At 43.1% G+C, this 22,168-nt stretch overlaps 1 protein-coding gene across 11 annotated transcripts in view; it reads right to left on the bottom strand.

Moving 5' to 3' along the window:
* FOXP1 (forkhead box P1) overlaps positions 1-22,168 on the bottom strand; it is a 512,855-nt gene that overhangs the window by 158,029 nt on the left and 332,658 nt on the right. Inside the window, exon 1 of one of the 11 annotated variants that reach the window (XM_086697600.1) lies at positions 20,410-20,742. The exons of 8 other annotated variants lie outside the window; for them this stretch is intronic. In XM_086697600.1, coding sequence (XP_086553726.1) covers positions 20,410-20,445 — 36 coding nt within the window. In that variant the 5' untranslated portion in view covers positions 20,446-20,742. Of the gene's footprint in view, positions 1-18,796; positions 19,206-20,409; positions 20,743-22,168 lie in introns of those variants that run through there. 2 more of the 11 variants (XM_086697599.1, XM_025921045.2) reach the window with 2 other exon arrangements.

Raw genomic sequence — 22,168 nt, 5'->3', positions numbered from 1 at the left:
GAGGAGAGAGGGAGAGGAAGGGAGGGAGAGAGAGAGAGGGAGGGAGAGAGAGAAAGGGAGAGAAGGAAAATAGGAGAGTCCTCCCAAGTGCAGAAAATAGAGTGACCAATCTTTTTGAAAAGTTCAAATAAGAAAAGTGTCATCAATAAACCCTCCTGAGGACATTTACTGTCAAAGAATTTAACAGAAATAATAGTTAGCCACACGGTTCCAAAAAGGGCAGTAGGATCAGCAACAGAAGATTGAAGTTTCCAGACACCGTGCTAGAAAAGTTAGATTACTGGAGTCAATTTGGCTGTGAACCAAAACCGTTCATGTGCAAGATATGTCAAGAATGTTCATTAATGATGTGCTTAGAGTTTAGAGACAAAATGGGATTTCTTGGGGATTACATCAATAAACATTTCTATATAGTCACTAATTATTTGTGTCTAAATGTGTACACATAGATGTGGTCAATGTTATCAAATGGATCTGATACTCTAAGCCTTAGAAGGTGTGCATTATGGACTTATGGTGGTAGCGTGTTCCTCAAAGAGAAACCGAGACTTCATTTACATAAGAAAATAATGTATAGGGGCGCCTCGGTGGCTCAGGTGGTTAAGCGTCCAACTTCGACTCGGGTCACGATCTCGCTTTTGTGAGTTCGAGCCCTGCGTCTGGTTCTGTGCCCACAGCTTGGAGCCTGCTTCGGATTCTGTCTCTCTCTCTCTCTTTCTGCCTCTCTCCTGCTCTCTCTCTCTCTCACACAAATAAACATTAAAAAAAAAAAAAAGAAAACAATGGATATAATTCCAAGAAATGTGACCGTGAGGCCGTGAGTGGGGGAAGGGTAAGATACCATGGAGATCCCTGTGTACTGAACTCAGGGGAAAGGAAAAACAGAGTGGAGAAGAGGATTATCGTTCAGGGTTAAAAACGCTGAATCGGCAAGAATAGTACTTCTCAAAGGACAACTTCACTGAACTGAGCTCATGACTGTACTACTAAAACAAAGAGTATTTTCAGGACATTTTGTAAGGCCGAGCGGTGCCTTTGGGTCTAAACGGCGCAAAGGGAGGCAATGAGACAGACGCACCGATAAATGGGTGACCAAGAGAAGATTTGGGGAAAGACGCAACCTTCCTGTCCCACCTCCCCGCTATCCCCACCCCCTTGTCCCAGGGAGGCCTCCTGCCCCCCTTGTCCCAGGGAGGCCTCCTGCCTACCAAAGGCACCATCACCACCAGCCCCTTCAGATGTAAGGTACGGGCTGCTGCGTCTGTGAAGGGAGAGACATGTTCAAGAAAGCCTGCCTGGAAGAGCCTCCAGAAGAGAGGCTGTCTGAGAGGGGCATCTGGAAGCCAAGACGCCTGGGAGAGTTGCCCGAGACTCCAGCCTGCTGTCTCTGAGGAGGATTCACCATCACTGGACTCCGGGTTTCCTGGTCTCCTTGGAGACGCTCAGTACATGCGTAGGTGTAAAAGTGGGCAGAGTGAGGATTTCATTTATATCATATAAGAAAAATAGTCCCCTTTGCAAGGTGCCTGCAGGAGCAAAAGCCTCTCCTCCTACTACGTGTGTTCCCTTAACTATTTCACATGAGGGTTTTATAGCTTTTTAAGGTGGGAGAGAGAACCGCTCCATATTTTAAGTACTCACTTCAGAGTTCCCAGAGTAATAATGAACGAACGGATCGGCAAAGAAGGGTCTAGCTGCTAGCCGGAAAGGCAGATAGAGGAACCGCAGATGACAGTGAAGAGTGCAGAGGAAGACAGGTTGGGAAAGAGTAAAAAGGTTAGGTATACTGGATACTAAAACAGGGCAAGCAAACAAAGGCAGAGTGACAGAAACCCCACAGTCACAAATGTGTGTTAAAATTATTTACCATGTTTTGCGGAGTATCTGGAGAACAGGAGTTCAATTTTTAAAAACGCTGATTTGTTTTTGAAAAGAGAGGGGGGCGGGGCAGAGAGAAAGAGGGAGAAAGGCAATCTCAAGCAGGCTCTGCACTATGAGTGCAGAACTCAACTCGGGGCTTGAACGCATGAACCGGAAGATCATGACCTGAGGTGAAACCCAGAATCGGACGCTTAACTAACTGAGCCACCCAGGTGCCCCAGGTATTCAATGTTTAAAGAAACAAATCTCAAAATAAATAAATAAATAAATAAATAAATAAATAAATAAATAAATAATATATAAACAAACAAACAAACAAATAAAAGAAATGAAAAAAAAACACATCTCTGAGAATCTGTACAGTTACCAAAGGATTTTACCAAATCCTTTTGGTAAAATAGATGATATTTAGTGCTTTTTTTTTTAAACATTACACACACACATACCACACCTCACAAATCTATTTCTTTTTCTTTTTAAAAATTTTTTAACATTCATTTATGAGAGACAGAGAGCACAAGCAGGGTAGGGGCAGAGAGAGAGAGGGAGACACAAAATTGAAGCAGGCTCCAGGCTGTCAGCGCAGAGCCCGACGCGGGGCTCGAACTCACAAATCGTGAGATCATGACCTGAGCCTAAGTCGGACGCTTAACCGACTGAGCCACCCAGGCGCCCCTCACAAAACCATTCTTATGTTTTCATTGGAACACTGCACTGTTTAAGAACAAGACAGTATAGGACTCAAACCTAAGTATTTAATGAATGTTTATTGAGCTGGCTCTGTGCATTTCAAAATTAGCTAGTGAAATCCTGACAATTATTTCGCTGGTTTTAAGAAAAAAAAAAAAATCATTCAGGTGTGTACCATCTTATTTTACACCCGATGTGGAGCACATAAATTTAAACAGTCACGTAATGAGCTCCAGCTCCCTTACAGCATTTCATACTGAGCCTTGTTGGAGAAGATAATCAAAGACAGCAGCACAGGGTAGAAAAGGCTTAGGAACTTGTAGGAACACAAGGGATATTTTAGTCAAACTACCGAAGAGAGAAGAATAAAGATGCAGATACGTGCAAATTGGTTTTCCAAATTTTATTCTCAAAATGAATGCAAACAGGCAAAATAATTTCAAATATGTGGGATGGAGGGGCAACACTAGTGTAAATTATTCACCTTGATCTGAACTGTTGTGAACTGCTTCACAATAATTCCCCAGCCTCATCACGATTACGGGAACAAAGCTGGAACAAAGTATTAAATCTATCCTCCCCCACCCCCAAATCAACTGAGGTCTTGCCAAGTGTTGTTTTTGTTTTTGTTTTTTTTTAAAGCTTATTTATTTATTTTGGGAGAGAGAGAAAGTGTGAGTGGGGTGGGGACAGAGAAAAAGGGAGAGACAGAATCCCAAGCAGACTCCATGTAAGTGCAGAAGCAGACGTGGGGTCCCATCTCACGAACCTCTGATATCACGACCTGAGCTGAAATCAAGACTCGGACGCTTAACTGACTGAGCCACCCAGGCGCCCCTCACCAGGCATTTTAAAACATAATTTATTAGAACTTAAAGTGCTGTGAAATCAAGCATCCAAGGGCACTTGTTTTTCCGATTTCTATTGTGTATAAATCACTGTAACCTAGATTTTAAGTTGTCATAAAAAAAGAGGAATAAGTCCTTAGTGTACAAGAGTGCACATGTGAGAATTATCATCATAATATGAATCGTATTACATGATTTATAATATGAATCGCTGGTATCTACCACTCGCAGACAGTAAAAAATGTTTATTGTCATGTTCACTGGTGGTCAGTGGAAAATATGGAATGACTGATGGGATCCCCTTTGGAACATGCACCAGAAACCTACTGATTTCTCATACGCGCTTATTACTTGGTAGCCATTTTTACCTGTTACCTGCATCAAAATGAAATTAATGTCTTTCATCTCGGACTCCACTGCCTGAACCTCAGAGATTTCTTCCAATGCAACTGAGGAGTGAGGATGGAGTTTTCTTATTTGTATAACAGCATCTCGGTCACATATGGCAAGAAGTCCGCTAAGATACTCTGCTTGAAGACAAATGAGATCCTTTGGATACAGAATAATAAGGAGCACGGACATGTGTCTGCGTGCGTATGATGGAGAAGACGGGAGAGTTAGTAAGGGCGGGACGGAGAAAGAGAAAGGATATGAATAAATGAAGTGTATCTTGTAAGAAGCAAGGATCAACTCTGACTCAAGTTCCAGACCAACTGCTAATGTAAATAACTTAAAAGGTCCCATCCCACCTCTGGAGACCTTTTACTACTGATGACGGTTCCTGGGCTGGGTTGAGTCAACACTTCCTTTATAATAGATGTGACAATTGCCTGGCAATGGACAACCTGTTACTGTACTGAGTGCTAGGCTCAGGTTACAAGAAAGACGTAGTTTGAGGATGTCACAGAGAGGGGGTGACTGGTAAAACCAGGCACTTAAAGCCCAGATGCACAGGCATGTATTTGTCTTTAACAAGCTAAAATAAATGGCTCTGTGAGCTAACAGAGGAGAGGGCTGGAAGGCAGGCACGCATTGCCTTCATCTGTGGACTGGCCAGCCTCCCTCTCTGCCTTGGATATCACCAACATCCTGCTCTGCACAAGGGGTTGAAGTTGCCTTTTGATCAACTCTCCGTGGGCCACAACCAGCTCTGAGTACTCAGAGTCAGGGAGTAGGTACTTGGTTGCTGGTTTCTCAGGCCATGCTTTTATGCTAACTGGGGCCTGGAAATTTCTGACACACCTCTGATTCTACTGGCTCAAAATTATGCCTTTCTCATCAGAGCCTTCGCCTTCTCGGCAAATAAGTGCCATCTGTTATTGACAAATTATGTTTCGCATCAGCATGTTTACAACTTTTGCGCTATTTATATCTGAAGTTTAGAGCAGGTGCTAATATTTTAGGGGATAGGTTTCCCCATGTTTAGCATGTTTATCTAGGTAGCCAATGTTCAAAAACACATTTACCGTATTTTAAGAAACACCAATAAGTTTACATAAAATATGATTTCAGTATGCATGCACGTATACATACAGCGAACTGGCATAAGGAAAAAAAAATCTTCATACAAGTTTTGACACAACACCTGGTGATGAGGCCTGACAAAAACACCGATACTAGGAGGTCCTCAAAAAAATAAGACTAACCACAGCGTTTTAGGTCCTGGGTCAGTACACTATTACAGCCCCTGGACCGGATCCTCCAGATGAGCCGTTACTATCCAGCCCACGAGACGAGAATGGTTTTCACTTACTTAAATAGTTGGAGCGATAATAGAAGAAAGAATATTTTGTGACGTGTGAAAATTATACGGAGTTCAGTGTTCAGTATCCACAAATAAAGTTTTACAGGAACACAGTCATGCTCGCTTGATTCCATGCTGTCTGGAGCCGCTGTTGCATCACAAAGCAGAGTTAAGTACCTTCAGCACAGACTGGATGGTCCACGCAACCTAAAATACTTCCTATCCGGGCCTGTACACGAAAAGTTTGCCAACCCATGCCTTGGGTTGCAGTCTGTACTCTGAGATTCCCCGAAGATTCCACTGGACACAGTTTTATAAAAACAAAGCTTGCGACCAGTTGCCCCAGATAGTTTTAGAACTTAGCTGACATGCAAGGACATCACTAATTCGCTGCTCTCAAAGCTCAAAGTCCGATCCGGTTTTCCAAAAGGAACTGGGACGGGAAAGCAAAATGCATCCACGTGCTCCTCTTTCTGCAACTCTTTAAAACGAGCTGCAAACTTTGACTATGTGTTTCTTCTCACAGGTAATTTACACCAGCTCGGAGTGAATCTCCTCAATTGGGTGTGAGGTCCCAAACACCAAGAGAATGAAGACAGCATGCGCTATGGGCCAGTGGAGAGAAGTCGGTTATTTCCTGTCTGCCCTGACAAGCTGTCCCACTCCCAGCTTCAAAGGCTGCTCTGAGTCAGCCACCCTTCCTCTAATTTCTTTTCCTAGACTCTCCCCACCCCTCAAGATCAAACCTGTTTCTCAGATAATTTCCCAGGCTAATCAACAGTCACTGTGCGTATGGGGGTGGGGGGTGGGGGGAAACCTAGCAATAAAAAGCAGCATGGGAAGCTCTCTTGTTCTCTTCATTTCTCAACCTCCACATGCACCTCGAGTACCTCTGGAGAGCTCTCTCTCCCCCATAAACTAATCTGCTCTCTTGGTGCGGCTCGGCAACTACCATCTTAACCAGAGTGCTCATCATTTAACAGTAGCAATCACCCCACAGCCAGACCTGGGACTGAGTGTGCAGGGCAACTCCATCACCTCCTTGCTTTAGACACAGCAGTCACTCCAGTTGCAGGATGGAGAGAACACGTGTGGGTCATTTAAAAACACAAGAAATGACCGTGGCTGATAGGACTAGATGTGTACATGCATTCATACAGAATCAACAACATTCCAAGGCAGTGAGTTCTCCAATAAAAATGCAAAAAAGAAAAAAAAAAGTTATTTACAAATGAAACACTTGGTTATCACAGGAAACTGGAAAAGTAAGCTAATCTCATCGAGGGATTTGCCCAAGGAAAGATTCCGGGTCTAGTGATTGTGTAAATATTACACATACAAAGAAAGAAAGCACTCTAACAGACCAAGTCATGTTACTAGCGTCCTAAATAAAAAACAAAAAACAACCCACTTCCCCAATTAAAATTTTAATACATGGGGGGTAACAACCATCAAACAGTCTCTTTGCACCAGTTACTACTTGGTCTACACTTGATGAGAATGCAAATAAGGGTGTAGAGTGTGAACATTCACTGGTAGCTGATTCACTTGACTTGACCCCCGCCCCCCCCACCCCCCAAGAGCAGGTGGGGCAGATAGCAAAGCCTTAGATCAGCTGGGATACTGGATTTGAATCAGTGACCTAGAAGGGAAAAGTTCCATGTAGCTTCATCCAAGCCCGGAGTTCTAACAGCTGGAGAAAGTACTGTATACTCTGAGGGCGTTCCATAATAGCTGACGTTTAGATAGGGGTGGATTCCTCAAAATGTTCCACAGTCTTTGCAAATGAGTTTATGAGACAGTATCTAGACAGACAGGGTGAAAAACTGGACCAGAGACAATACCATGCCTACAGCACTCCAACATGACGTGCGTGAGTTGAAATGAAGAAGGACAGGAAATGAAAAAGTCAAAGATCCCTATACACACTGTCCTATGTGCACAAGGAAGTATGGCATAGGGCAGGTCACCCACACGCGTGGGGACAAGGAGAGATGAGGCCAGGACATAGCATCCCTCTGCCACCTGGACCACTACCATTTCTTTATCGTCCCACGCTAACCTGAACCTCCACCTTCTAGATCTACTTTCCAAGTGGGGCTTCCCAAACCCTTACTGAGATGACTTTATGTTCTTCAAGCTACACATAGGATGCTTATCACTGCTGTGACACTTAACACCTATGTTCTTCACTTTGGCTTTATTTAATTTTTTAATTTTTTATTTGAGAGATAGAGAGCTAGCAGGGGAGGGGCAGACAGAGACAGAGACAGAGAATCCTAAGCAGGCTCCATGCTGTCTTTCTTTCTCTTTTTCTCTCTCTCTTTTCCTGTCTTCCCTCCTTCCCTTTCCTTTTCTTTCTTTTCTTTCTCTTGCTCTCTCTCTTTCCTTCCTGCCTCCCTTCCTTTCTCCTTTCCTCCCTTCCTTCTTTCCATCCTTCCCCTCTCTCTCTCTCTCGTTCTTTCTTTTTTGTTTTTTAGAAGACCCGGAACTTTAAATTGTAGCAAATAATGTAAAGATCTGTGTATTGTGTTTGAAGTCAGGAATTTTTTAATGTTGGCAATCCATTAGAGTGTGTTTTCCTAGAAGAAAAGATGACACAGTATTTTCTTTCTCTCTTTTTCTCTCTCTCTTTTCCTTTCTTCCTTCCCTTTCCTTTTCTTTCCTTTATTTCTCTTGCTCTCTTTCCTTCTTCCCTCCCTTCGTTTCTCTTTTCCTCCCTTCCTTCCTTCCATCCTTCCTCTCTCTCTCTCTCTCTCTTTCTTTTTTGTTGTTTAGAAGAACCGGGATGATGTTTAGAAGAAGAAAGAATTGTGCCGCTGTACTCCCGCACCATACCACGATATGCCAGCATTAGTGTTTTGGGGCCCAAACACCATCCCATGCCCCAAGTACAGGAGACATGGACAGAGAAACATCATAAGGCCCAAAACAGGAGGAAGCATTCGACTACAAGTCCCAGCCCCAAAGGAAACCTAGGAGGCAGAAGCAGGGTCAAAAAATGCTGTATTTCCTTACAGTTATGAATAACCTTGATTATTTAAGTCTCCATGTAGAGGGCACTTACCGCCAAAGAAGGTAAAGGTTAGGAATTTTCATGAGACAAAAAGAAAAAGGCTATCTACGATCCTCTTGCAAAATCAGCTGAAGTAAGTTTAATGGCTATAAACAGTCAGGAAGTCTGTTTGAAGTCTCTTATAAGAGGAGACAAACCTCCCCCCGCCCCCCACCATACTCCTACTCCATACACCTATTAACATAGGGCCCTATAACCACCGTGTTGAGGCCCTGGTTGGCTGCTCCTTGCTGGAGCCGGTGCCAGACGCTGAATCACCACCACCCAGTCTCCGGCACCTGAGTTGTCTTTGGACAGATTCCATCCAAGCACTGCCCAAGCCTGAGCCTGTCTAGCTTGAACGAGTCGGCAAGACCACAGCCCGGGGCGCCATGACCGTAGGCAACACTGGCGTTGCAAGGAAATAAAACAGAAGTCAAGTTTATTAGAAAATGTCTAAAATATTAAGCTAGGTGCTGCATCAAACCCGTTTCTCCTTGTTAAGGAAGGACCAGACTGGGCCCAAAAAGAAATAAATAAATGAGTCCACTCCTTCTCCAAGTTCCCAAAGTAGAAAATATGGGGATCAAATGGAAGGATAAGGGAACTATGAACTGGCCGTGTTAACCTGTTGTTTTCTGCAATTGTCTTTTATGGGGATGCAGTCCGGCAACTCTCATTATGAACAATCCAGATTCCGATCTTTTCGTACCTTAGGAGGAGCGCGGCTATTTTTGAAGCTTGCAGAACAATCTGGCTAGAATCACGTTCAAAATAATGTAGACTTTCCTATGATTTTACCACTAACACCGAAACTAGTTCCTGCTCAAACAAATACGGTGTTGTACTCCTTTGCTCCTTGCAACGCAAGTCACACGCACTTGGGATGCCCTATGGATGCTTTGCTCTTTTGCAAAATACCTTCTCCTTCCCTTCCCTGAATGCTGGGGAAAGAAGCAAAAAGTGAAAGGCAATGTAGAGGCAACATTCCAGCTGACATGAAAGACAAAAGAAAGACACAGAAGTGGAAAGGGAGCAAAGGCCCAAACCAGACTAAGAATCTAAAATTTGGAACTACTCACTCTTGGCCACAGTTAACTAGGACCAAATCATCATCGTTGTCGTTGTCGTTACCCTAATACTCTCCAATAATTTACATTTCTCAGAGCGGTTAATGCAAATAGCAAAGATGACACTAGTCTAAGGATTTAAGAAATAAGGAATATCTAGAAACAGAGCAGCAAGTGTAATAACTCCCTGCATTTACGACACTAAAATAAAAACAGCATACTGCGATGCTCCCGGTGTGCGAAGCACTATGCCAGTTAGTTGCTTTAGACTTGTCATCTTACTTTGTGTCCCCACCATCTCGGAGGGAAGCAGGGCAAGGCTTTATGATTACTGATTTAGGGTGGAAAAATCATGAGATGGTGAGGTTCGGTGACTTGCCCAAGGTCACAAACCTACGGAACGGCTGGGACAGAAAAACAAAAACAAACACACACTGTCTCACGAGAACCTGACACCCACATTCTACCAAGGTCACTGATTAGACCAAATATGACTGCAGGTAATTCTGGCAAACAGATACGCAGTCCAGAGAGCCAAACACGCAAGGATGAATGCGGGTACTTTACCTTCAGGATGAAGGCAGAGGCCTCTTCCGGGTATCACATCTTTTAACATAAGTTTACCTGCCTCTTTTCCCCACACAAAAGGCCTGCTTTTTCCAACCAGATCCTCTCACTCCCAGGACTCCTGGAGCCATGGCCACATCTGCAAATCTGCCTTCCCTGCTCTCCGTCCACATTTACAAGGCATTCAGGCGTCTTCTCCATTTAAGTTCTACTTTTCCCAGTAGTGCATGATCTCACTTACATACACAAAATCTGAAAAGGTCGAACTCAAAGAAGCAGAGAGTAGAATGATGGCTGCCAGAGACTGGAAGATGGGGAAAATGGGGAGATGTTGGTCAAAGGGTTAGTAGGGTTTAGTTAGTTCTGCAGCATGAATATGTTCTGGAATTCTTATGGACACAATGCTGCCTGTGCCTAATAATACTGTACTGTGTGCTTGAAGTTTGCTACAAGGATACTTCTTTTTTTTTTTTTTTTATTTTTTTAATTTTTTTTTTTTTTCAACGTTTATTTATTTTTGGGACAGAGAGAGACAGAGCATGAACGGGGGAGGGGCAGAGAGAGAGGGAGACACAGAATCGGAAACAGGCTCCAGGCTCCGAGCCATCAGCCCAGAGCCCGACGCGGGGCTCGAACTCACGGACCGCGAGATCGTGACCTGGCTGAAGCCGGACGCTTAACCGACTGCGCCACCCAGGCGCCCCTACAAGGATACTTCTTAAATTAAAACTTCTCAGGACACATGGGTGGCTCACTCAGTTGAGCGTCTGACTCCTGATTTCCCATCAGGTCGTGACCTCACAGTTTGTGGGATCAAGCCCCGCATCGGGCCGATGGCAAGGAGTCTGCTTGGGATTCTGTCTCTCCTTCTACCTGCCCCTCCCCCACTCATTCTCCCTTCCTCCCTCCCTCCCTCCCTCCTTCTCTCTCTCATAAATAAACATTAAAAAAAAAAAAAAAACCTCACCACACACACAAAAGGTAATAATGTAGAGGCGACAGACAGGTTAGTTTGATCGTGGTAATCTTTTCACCGTGTAGACGTAGGTATAAAAATATCAAGTTGTACACCTAACACCTAAATATGGATACAATTTTTTATGTCAAAGTTGTCTCCATAAAGTTGTTAAAAAATGTAAACTTAAAAAATTAATCGATCCTACCTCTTCCTAAAAACTCTGCTTGTATTCTAATTGCTTTAAGCAGTAGCGTTCCCTGATGTCCTCTGACCCAAGGGACTGGCACTGGTCGCGGATCCCCGAAGGGCCCCGAGTTCCTATGGCTGTGCGGCAACCCGCAAGCAGGCTGACCGGAGGGGAAACAGGCCCAGCGGTTCCTGTTCTCCTTCACACTGTGCTTCAGCTCTTCACCTGTCCAAGTTCATCAACTGCTCTTGCGATACTGATGCTGTTGCCATCAGCCCTTAGATGCTCAATCCTCCCGCAAGCTCTCGTAGGGACAGGCACCCCGTTCTTTGCTTTCGCTGGGCCAAAGTTGGAATTTTTCAAAAGGAGCGTTTAATGCCAGCAATGGAGAGGGTGAGCTGTCAGAGCAAAGATGTTTTCTCTCAAGTTAGCCCAAGTCCACACAGAGCTCGGGCCCTGGACACCTGTATCCATTCTCTGCCTTCATCTACATTAGACCTTTCTCTCCCCACCTACCTGGCATGGCTTTCAGGTCAAGCACGGTTGCTGGCCCACGTTTATTTTAACCCACTGCAGATTCTCAGACTCTGCTGTAACTGCTTGCTTTTTGTTAGGAGGGAGGTATTATGTCACTATAATCTTTTTACGCTTATTTATTTATTTCTGAGAGAGAGAGCAGGTTGGGTGGGGACAGGCCAAGAGGGAGAAAAAGAGAATCCCAACCAGGCTTTGCAATAACAGCATGGGGCCCAAAGCAGGGCTTGAACTCATGAACCCTGAGATCATGACCTGAGAGTCGTCGGACGCTTAACTGACTGCACCACCAAGGTGCCCACACTCTAATCCTTTTTTATTATTATTTAAAACAATTTTTAATGTTTATTTATTTTGGAGAGACAGACAGACAGACAGAGTGTGGGCGGGGTAGGGGGAGATAGAGAGAGGCAGACACAGAATCCGAAGCAGGTTCCAGGCTCTGAGCTGTCGGCACAGAGCCCGATGTGGATCTCGAACCCATGAGCGGTGAGATCATGACCTGAGCCGAAGTCGGACACCTAACAGACTGAGCCAGGTGCCTCCCGCTATAATCTTTTTTTAAAAACGTTTTCTCGGAATGCTTTTTCCCCTCTTAGTTCTATTGAGATATAATTAACATATAATACTCTAATAGTTTTTGGTGTACTCCATGATTATATATACAGATATAGATTAGATATACATAATTGGTATGTTTTGTGATATCTATAGCTATATATTTCAAAATGATTACCACAGTAAGTTAACATCTATTCCCTGACAGAGTTTTTTTTTTTTTTTTCTTGAAAGGAGAACTTTTAAGATCTACTCTCTTAGCAACTTTCAAATATATGATACATTGTGGTTAACTTCAGTCACCATGCTGTGTATTATGTCCCAAGAATTTATTTATTTTATAACTGTCTGTAAGTTTGTAGATTTTGACAACCTTCACTCCCATGTCCCCCACCTCTGGCAATCACCAATCTCTTCTTAATATAGATACAATTTCTTTATGTCAAAATTATCTCAAGAAAGTTGTTAAAATTTTTTTTTTAAATTAAAATTAAAAAATTAATCGATTCGACCTTTTCCCTAAAACTGCTTGTATTGTATTTCCTTTGGGTTTGATTACATTAGATTCCACATAAAAGTGAGATCAAAGTATTTGCCTTTCTCTGACTTATTTCACCCAGGACAGTGCCCCGAAGGTCCATCTGTGTTGTTGCAAATAGCAGGATTTCCTTCTTTTTTATGGGTGAATAATAGCCCATACATACTACATCTTCTTTATTCATCCATCAACGGGTAAGTGTTTCCTTATTTCCTTATCTTGGCTATTGTAAAATAATGCCGCAACGAATGTGGCACTACAGGTATCTTTTTGAGGTAGTGATTCATTTCCTTTGGATATAAAAACCCAGAAGTGGAAGTGATGCATCTGCATTTAATTTTTGGAGGAACCTCCATGCTGTCTTCCCCAGTGGCTGTACCAATTCACATTCCCATCCATGGGGGAGGGGTTCTCCACATCCTCGCCAACACTTGCTATGTCTTATCTTTTTGACAACAGCCATTCTAACAGCTATGAGGCACTATCTTACTGTGGTTTTGATTTGCATTTCCAAATAACCATACTCTTAAAACCGTCTTGGTCCCTGGTTAAAGGGGATGAGGAAGATAATAATACAAGTTGCATTCTTTTTAACTATTTATTGACAGACAAGTACTCAACATTACACACACATCATCTCATTTACTTTGAGTTATTTTTAGATGCAGTGAGCACATACAGAAACAGGAACAGAGAGGCTATTTCTAAGCATTACGTGAGGTGTGCATGGAGAGTCCTTAGCGAGATACCTGTACGTGAACATTACTTACTAAATGTAATACACTACCACAATACATTACCCCATACATACAAAAATATATTTTGTGTAAAGCAAACATTCCTATTTCCCAGTGACCTCACACCAGTCATTGTCCTCCTGACAAGGACCATGAGAAAACCACAGGGAATCTAAGGCAGACGGCAGTGATTGTACAAAAAGCTAACTGGGGGCAAGAGGGGATCTGTGATTTGCCCATGGTCACACAGATGGCTTGCAACCATGAGTCCGGGCTCCTTCCGCTGGCAAAGGCACTTGAGCAAGTATGGCCATTTCTGACCCTCACCAAACCCTAAAGGAAGCCTGCCTTGCCTGGACTCTAAGAACAACGCAGCAGGAATGGCTGCCTCGAGGCCAGCCAGGGAGCTCCCAGGAGATGATGATGCTCATGCTGCTGCTGGTGGTGAACAAGAAAATGATCACCAACCCTGAATGCCAGCCGTGGGTCTGGCTTGCTTCTAAAGCGCTTGACGTAAACACAACGTTTACATAATATGCCAAAGGCCACGCAGTTTGGATTAGAATCCCTTCACTTGTACTTCAGGAATGACACAACCCCAAATGGCCACTGAAATCCACGGATCCATGGATTTGGAATTCTTCCATTCACAGAGAACTACAGGTACTTGCTTGACAGGACAGATCTTCAAGGGAAAAGTTAGAAATGCTCAGACGAATTCAAGCCACAAAGGTAACTTTGTAGGAAACTATATGAAGTTTTTATCTTTTATGTAAACATAAATACATGTGAATATACTGCAGATACAGATAGAAGACAGCAAAAGAAAAGATTTCAGTGCTCTGGTCAAGGGATTAGAAATATTTCCTTAAAAAGGGGATTAAAAACAAAACTGTGCTCATCGAATGGGCAGCTGTGTTCACTGGGTTGTGCTCATGGTGGGACAATGGTTTTTGGAACTTCCAGTAACCACAGTTTAGCATAAGGTGGAACTTGAGTCTTCATGCATGAAGAAATAAGGATTCTCTGGGAATTTGGGGGAATTACTGACCTTGAGAGCATCGCAACAATTCCAAAGAAACAGAAGTTAGCTTTACAAAACATTAACGAATTTATCCAGAAGCAGCAAATATGGTGGTAGAACATCCACCAGTCGTTCCACCTGAATACGAACCCATTCTCCCTGATTTGAACCCCAGATCTACTACTTGCCAGCTGTGTGACCTTGGGTAAGTTACTTAACCTCTCTGTGCCACAGTTTCTTCACCTGCAAGAATGGGAGGAAATAACAGTTTCTACATCACAATTAGTACGTGGAAGGCCCATAGGCTAGGACCTGACATTCGGTAAGTGATTCTTCAGTGACTTCGAAAAGCACTTTACAAATGATCATTGAGCACGAAAGTAATAATCTCATGGTAGAAGACATGGGAAATGCATAAATGAATTAGGAAAATAAAAAATAAAGTGTAATATCATCACCTATGTATTTTTTTTTTAATTTTTTTTTCAACGTTTATTTATTTTTTGGGACAGAGAGAGACAGAGCATGAATGGGGGAGGGGCAGAGAGAGAGGGAGACACAGAATCAGAAAAAGGGTCCAGGCTCTGAGCCATCAGCCCAGAGCCTGACGGGGGGCTTGAACTCACGGACCGCGAGATCGTGACCTGGCTGAAGTCGGACGCTTAACCGACTGCGCCACCCAGGCGCCCCTCATCACCTATGTATTGATATAAGGTTAACATTTGGAAGTATGCTTAAGGAAAGTAATTTTCTTAAGCAACCCTGGAATCACATTATTTAGGATCTTTTCAAAATTACTTTTTAAAATTAAAAACACATTTTTAAGAGAGAGTTTTCAAATCTAATTTCTACATTCAGGTTCAAACCAACAGTACTGGGGACCAAACAACCTAAAAACTACCACCCGACTCTAGAGATGTCTGAAAAAGCTTTCAGCCGAAGACTTTAAACAGCAAATGGCACATGACTAATTTTTTCACTATGCTTAGTAACCGTTTCAGGGAGGCTTAAGACACACCAGAACCGAAGAGTCACATAGTAACATCTAGGGTTAACACTATGTTTCAACTGTTTGGCCCCCAAAGGGGGAGACTACAGAGTAACTTCTGACTCAATCTTGCACAGCCAATGAGCAGGAGTCTGTGTCTTTGCAAAGAACAAAAGAACTTGAGTCTTGTGGAAGTTAAATTGCCAACATCATATCGAGTGAATGTGAAATAAAACAAATATTTAACATTTCAGCCCACGCCGTATCGTATAAACAACAAGGACAAAATCCTACACTGGATCCTAAATAGACTCAAACTAAGCTTCGACGGTCTTCGTTGGCTCCTCCTTCCCCACCATCAGTACCGCGCACTAGCTACATTTTCCAGTAAGGCTTCTTCATGGTAAAACACTTTCTCATGGGACTGCCTGTGGTCGGGGCGAGCATGGCACAGGGAAAATGCTTCCCATGGCACCTGCATCATACCCATTCAGGTCTAGCCTGACCATTAAGTACAGATACACCCGGAAGTTGTAAACTGCTTTAACAACAGGACGTTTTCCCACCTCAAAAGTGGGATAATCTTTGCAGCCTACCTATGTCCCAAGGGTGTTCTGAGTATTAACGAGTTAGCATTAGTCAGGCACTTTGATTTCCCAGACAAAGGGCTCTGTGCGAGTACAAGGTATGATTATCCAACCCAATTGCCTCCTGGAGAGTCACCTGAGATGACACCAGAGGAGGCAGAAAGGCTACGGGTCCCATGGCTGCCCTCTCTGGAGCAAAGCTAGCTCCCAGGGACATACATGCAGGGCCAGGCTGGTGGGGGCTGTGCTGTGAGCGTCCGCTGCATTGTTCCCTTATATAGTCAATGAAGAGGGAATCCCTGTGTGTGCACGTTTCCAATTCGCATTCCAAAAACAGTATAGGCAACGAGGCAGATTTTCAACTATGATTTACAGGGCTTGATGTGACGGGGCTAGGTACCATGCTAGGATCATGCCCGTCGCTTTGTCACGATAGGAATCAAAGAGGAAGCCCCTATAGAAAATCCTTTAGTTATTGCAAACGTACAGGTGTGCGCACGAATGTCAGCCCATGCGTAAGTACAGAACATGTCTACATACGGTTTCCAAAGCCCACCTGAGAATTAAAACAACAACAACGACGACGACATTCTGTTTTTGGCGTGCTTGTGTTAAAATCTGCATTCATTGTAGATTTGAGCCCTCCCCTCGGTCTCTGGAGGCCTCGATGTGAGATAACAATCCTGAAGATCATTATACGCATTGCATAATATTGAAGTCTAGAAGGTGTTTTTTGAGGGACAGAGAGGTACACGTCATTATTTGCATTACAGGATCTGCCTATCACCTTTAAAGAGAGGAGCAGAAGTTGGCCTCTAATAAAGTAGGCTATACACCAGCCACAGAAACTCTGGTACGCTTTCTTTCAACTGAGCGGTTCATGTTTAGATCTCAAGTCAGAACAGAGCCTTCAACAAAAGTGCAATAGCTACTGATTTGACCAAATGGTATTACTGTTTAAAAGACACACACACACACACACACACACACACACACACACACACACACCCCACTTAAAAGTGGAGCTACTGAGGCAGGCATAACTAAGTAAAGCATCTAGAAAAGCCTAAATGCTGAACAGCTAATCCTGGGAAATCCTGCACCATAAAATCATATGCCGCGATAGATTAATTCTCAGTAAAATGCCTGGCAAATTCTCAGAAGTCGAAAAGGCTCCTGAGTCTTAAGGGTTAACACACTTGCCCTTTTTTTTTTTTAAATGACACATATAATTTCCTTTTATCATAAAACAATGCATTTATTATTTTCTGTATATCTGTTAAAGGGCATGGCTTTCTGAGTGGAAAACAAAACAGAACTTGGTCACATGTTTATTTGCTTCAGCTACTCCCTTCCCCTTCTGATAAATAATCAAACATGCCATCCAGAAAAAACAAAGCCAGCGAGCTGGGAAATTTGATGGTCATCAAATAGACTGAGATACCAAGAAAAGCAGCCCACTGTTCCCACACTGAGTTTTCGGCCCCCACACCTACACTGACATCTGAGTAAATACCTTCAGTCACTCTTTCCATTCTCCCTGCAATTACTCCTACTGTTAAACAAATTGTCCTTAAGGCAGTCACAAACCTAATTTTTTTCTTGCAAAGTAGAACAACTTCTGAACATTAAGAAAAAAAAAAAAACGCAGCACAGCAATAGCCATACATAGGCGCACTTATTTATTTAAATATTTCTTCGATTAGAGGTTCAGACAACCAGAGAGCTCATTTCTTTCTCTATTCTACAGATGCTGTTTTAGACAATAAAATTTAAGGATATTTAGTCTGGGGACTAACAAACAAGGTTCGGAGTAATAACAATCCCCTTAAGATCAAAAGAGCTAATTTTCCATTTCCTGTCTATTCCCTGACCGGTACATAGTTAAAAAAAAAAAAAAAAAATTAGCACCTGGCTTACCAATTACAGTGAAGTTGGGGGTCAGGGTTGGGGGAAGGGCGTGGAGGGAGGTGGGGGAGGCTCAAGGGGCGAGGACATCAGACAGGAAAAGGTGGAACCCTTTAAAAAAAAATGTCAAACCATGTGTTAAGAAACTCATTTCAACAGAAAGGACTGAAAGAGCGATCTCACTGCTCTTTCCACACAGGGAGGGAGCAGCCCAGGTCCGAGGGCTTTTCCTGCCATACTAATTACCCACAATGAGAATTTTGAAAAGAGCTTTCCAACATCAAAGTTAACAAGCATCGCAGAAAGTGAGCCGGGCTTTCTCTTTCCTTTCGCAGCCCACTCCGTTTAAACAATAGTAGTGTGAGTGAGATAATGACCATGCTTGTTTCAGCAGTCTGACTTTTATTGGCATGAAATTGGTACAAATATTATCAAGACCGATTCACAAGTGATGACGGTGTCATGATGCAAACATCACAGGACAATTGTGCAGAGGCAGAATTACAAAGGCACCATCCCTGGACTCTCTTACCCCTCGTGATAACAGGAAGAAAAAGAAGGCAACACCAAACAAAGTCACACATCGGCAGAGAGAGTTCTCATCTACGTTCAAGCCTGTAAAACTGTCCTGACGACACTCGGCTGCCTCCTTAGCTGATTATATCCCAAGACCCATTTGAAAGCAAGAGTGGATTCACAAGGAGTTAGAACCAACCAACGGTCTTCTCAAATCTCTAAAAAGAAAACGGCTTTTGATGGAGAGAGAAGGGGTGGGGGGGGGAGAGAGAGAAAGCAGTAAACAAGGTGGAACATCTCATTTTGCCCTTCAGAGAATGCGCAGAAGCGGATCCCGAGTTTAAAAGTTTAACCCAGCAAAATGTTCCTTTTTTTTTTTTTTTTTTTCCTTTCTCTGGACACTTACAGAGAAAATGAAGAGTTTGACGGAGTGAGCTCGCACTGTCTGCCTTTGGATTTCCGTCTTCTTGCTGTAGATGGGTTCTGGCTGTTTCTGTGAAGCGGGGGTTGCCGAGTGGTAAAAAAGATGTTTGAATAAACAGGAAGTGCTGTGCGGCTGAAGCACACTTGAGGAGAAAGCACACTGGAACATTGCCCTTTGTAGGCAACCTCAGGGACGCTTTGCCTCCACAGTAGCTGGCTGGGCTCTCACTAAATGACAAAGAAACCACAAGAATTCCTCAAGTAATTCTTCACTTTCAAAGTTGAAAGATCAGTTGGAGCTTGCAGGTAATTTTCAAAGTTGCATTTAGCGCTTAAAGAAATCTATTAATGCTACACGTATCTAAATCACTCCAGGTCTGCAAGCAGCGACACGGCATCAGAAACGTGTGCCCCGGCCAGACCAAGCCCTAGCCAAACAGCTCACTCTCGCAGACGAATACACACAGGCAGGGTTTTTGGGAAACCTGCTCTCGAGATATTTTTGTGGTGACATTTACATAGGCAGGATGCTTTAAAAAAAAAAATAGGGAAGAAAGAAAGGAAGAAAATTCAGATTCTGCAGACTTTAGAGGAATTTGTCACATGTATTTTTAAAGAACATATCGTCCCGCATTCCTGGGATATGCCCTTGATCTTGCTTCTGCTGCTTTTCCTCTTACATTTTCCTTCTCTGCAATCAACCAAACTACCTGTTTATCTCCAGATGCCTAGCTTGTCTACTCGAACACTCTTTAACCCGCCCCAAACTAATTATCAAAGTCCTGTCTTCCGTCACCCGAGTAACTTGACAGATACTGTAAAGAAAAGTAAACCGCTAAAGGCAGAGCAAGTCAGCTTGAAAAATAAGATGAGCAGCTGAACAGCCATATTCAATAAGAAAAGAAAAAGGGGGGAAGGGGAGGAGGAGGAAGAAAAGGATTCCTTCTGAAAATGTATTGCTGTGGTGGCAATGTTCTGCCACGGAAGCAACTGATTTGTTATTTAGCATGGAATGCTGGACTGTCTGTCATCCAGGTGCTAATACTTGGCTAAAATAACTCATTGGGAACTGTCAGTGGGATGTTTACATAGGCCCCAATCTTTTCTTCATGGAAGGAAATTTTTTACTGGAATTCATCTTCTTTTGATCTCACATTCAAAGCAACGGCAGCTTGATAGACATTCAAGTCTGAAAGCAAATCCAGACGCTGAAGATAAACCGCCAGAATATGACAGGCAGAAGCATCTAAAGCTTATAAAAATGAAGAGAACAGCATGTCGCCTGAGTATTACAATAGCAGAAATCAAGAGACATATTAGGTGGAACTGATCAGCCACAAAAACAGTTCAAAAGGCAGATCACAGAAACAGAGGACCAGGCTAGGAAAAAGAAAAAAATGGGAAAGATCTGGTTTACTGCCTCACCTCCCTTTTGAGCCCCACAGCACTTCCATTCCTGCCTCTTCACTTTTAGGAAGGGTGGAGTAGCCAATTCAAATGTTCCCGTCTAACTCAGCTGGTCCCGTTATAAACGCGCTGCGAATGATTTCCTAGCCATGTATTTCCAACAGGCAGGGGAAAAAGGCAGGCCCTTACCTTGCTCGGGGTCCAGCATGCTGCATTTATTAGCATCCCCTACATCTGCTCTGCAGTGCAGTTTCAAAAGACACACAGCCTGGGCGCCATGCAAGTGGGCGGTCAGGAAGAGCATCTCGCCAGAGAAGGGCTCTAAGTAGTTCGAGATGGGGCTACAGAGCTCTAAGGAGTCTAGTTCCCTGACATGGCTAGTTACTGAATGAGCACACACGCTCCAGCCTCAGTTACAAAAATAGATGCATTCAGTCCTATAGATAGAGAAGTGCTCACACCTAAGTGCTTGGAAGCCAACTAGGGCAATTCCAGAAGGGAATTATCACCAGATCTGTCTTAGAGGCGCACAACTACTTTTTCTCAAAATGAGCTTCTTCAGTACACCTGAAGAAAAGGTAACTCGCAGCAATTCTGTACTCAGAGCTGTTTGCTAACACACACTGTGTGTGAATGGGCGGCATCAGGTTAAAGGGAAAGAGAATTCCACATGATAACTTAGCCCATGGTGGGTTCCCTTCCTCCTCAGGCCACCTGCCCTCCTGGGACCTCGGATCCGATCTTCTCCTGCAGCCCCTTGCGTCTTTAAAGTTGGCCCCTCCCCCTCCTTTTGCATAATAAATCAACAGTAAAATGTGGACTTAAAAAAATGCACTAACCTATTTAAAAAGATGTAATCAGTTTAAGGGCTTGCCTCATGCAAACAAGATTCCTGGGTAACTTAGTTACAAATGTAAAAACACAAACAAGCAAACAAAACAAAACCCTACTGGATTCTACAACTGTTCTTAAAAGTTACCCTCTTGCAAGCCTACACAGCTGACTTGGGAAAGCTGATTACTGATCTTTAAACTGTCCCACTTCCTTGTGTTCAAGTCATGCCGCTATTCCTCTCTCACCTTAAAAAAAAAAAAGTCACTTTTAATACTTAACTCTAAAAATCTCTGGACTAAATATCCCGTGTGGCTACAGTTACTACATTTACCCAAAACAGGGAGGTTTACCATGAAAAAAAAAAAAAAAACAACCCGGAATGTTAATTCCTTTGTACATTCTAAAACAGTTTCCTCTACAAAGAATGCTGTCACTACCACACTGGGGCAAGGAACAACATTCCATATCTCATGGTTGTTGAGAGTCTTTTTAAAAAATCTGCCATGTATAAAGACCTTCATTAGTGTAATTCAGTGACTGTTGGGTTTGGTGGTTTCTTTTTTTTTTTTTTTGATATATACAACTTTTGGTATGTCATTTAAAAACCTCACAATAATATCATTAAAGAGCTACCATTTTTAAAAGAGAAATTGTCTGCTCAGGGCCATGGAATAGTAGCCATGCTCTAGGCCCTTTCCTCTCTCCCTTTCAGACTTCTGGACTTGAATGTCACTATAGACCTTGAATCCTTGAATGTGAAATGGCTTCACGCTAATTGCTCTAATTGCTTGAAGATGTGCAGGCAGGTGAAACCTGATCCCCGTGGCCATTGTAGAGACCAAGAACAACACTGGAATGTTTACACAGTGGTTTGATTTTAATAGACAGAAGGGCTGAGTTTAAGACAGCAAAAACATAGCTAATAGGTGACCCCTTAATGTAGGCCTCCTTAAAAAAAAAAAAGACGCACAACAAAATACAATTTCATGTTCTAAAAGGCAGTGTCCTAAATGCCAAGGTTATTTGCTTGACTCTTGCAGTGAGTACACGTTACGTTGCACCTGACATTTACACCCGAAACTCTACCCCGAATACATTTTTTTACCTTAAAACA

The sequence above is a fragment of the Puma concolor genome, chromosome A2 (genome assembly GCF_028749965.1).
Source record: "Puma concolor isolate L17-30 chromosome A2, mPumCon1.1.hap2, whole genome shotgun sequence".
NCBI classification, from domain to species: Eukaryota; Metazoa; Chordata; class Mammalia; order Carnivora; family Felidae; genus Puma; species Puma concolor.
This window is presented reverse-complemented; position numbering and strand designations above follow the sequence as displayed.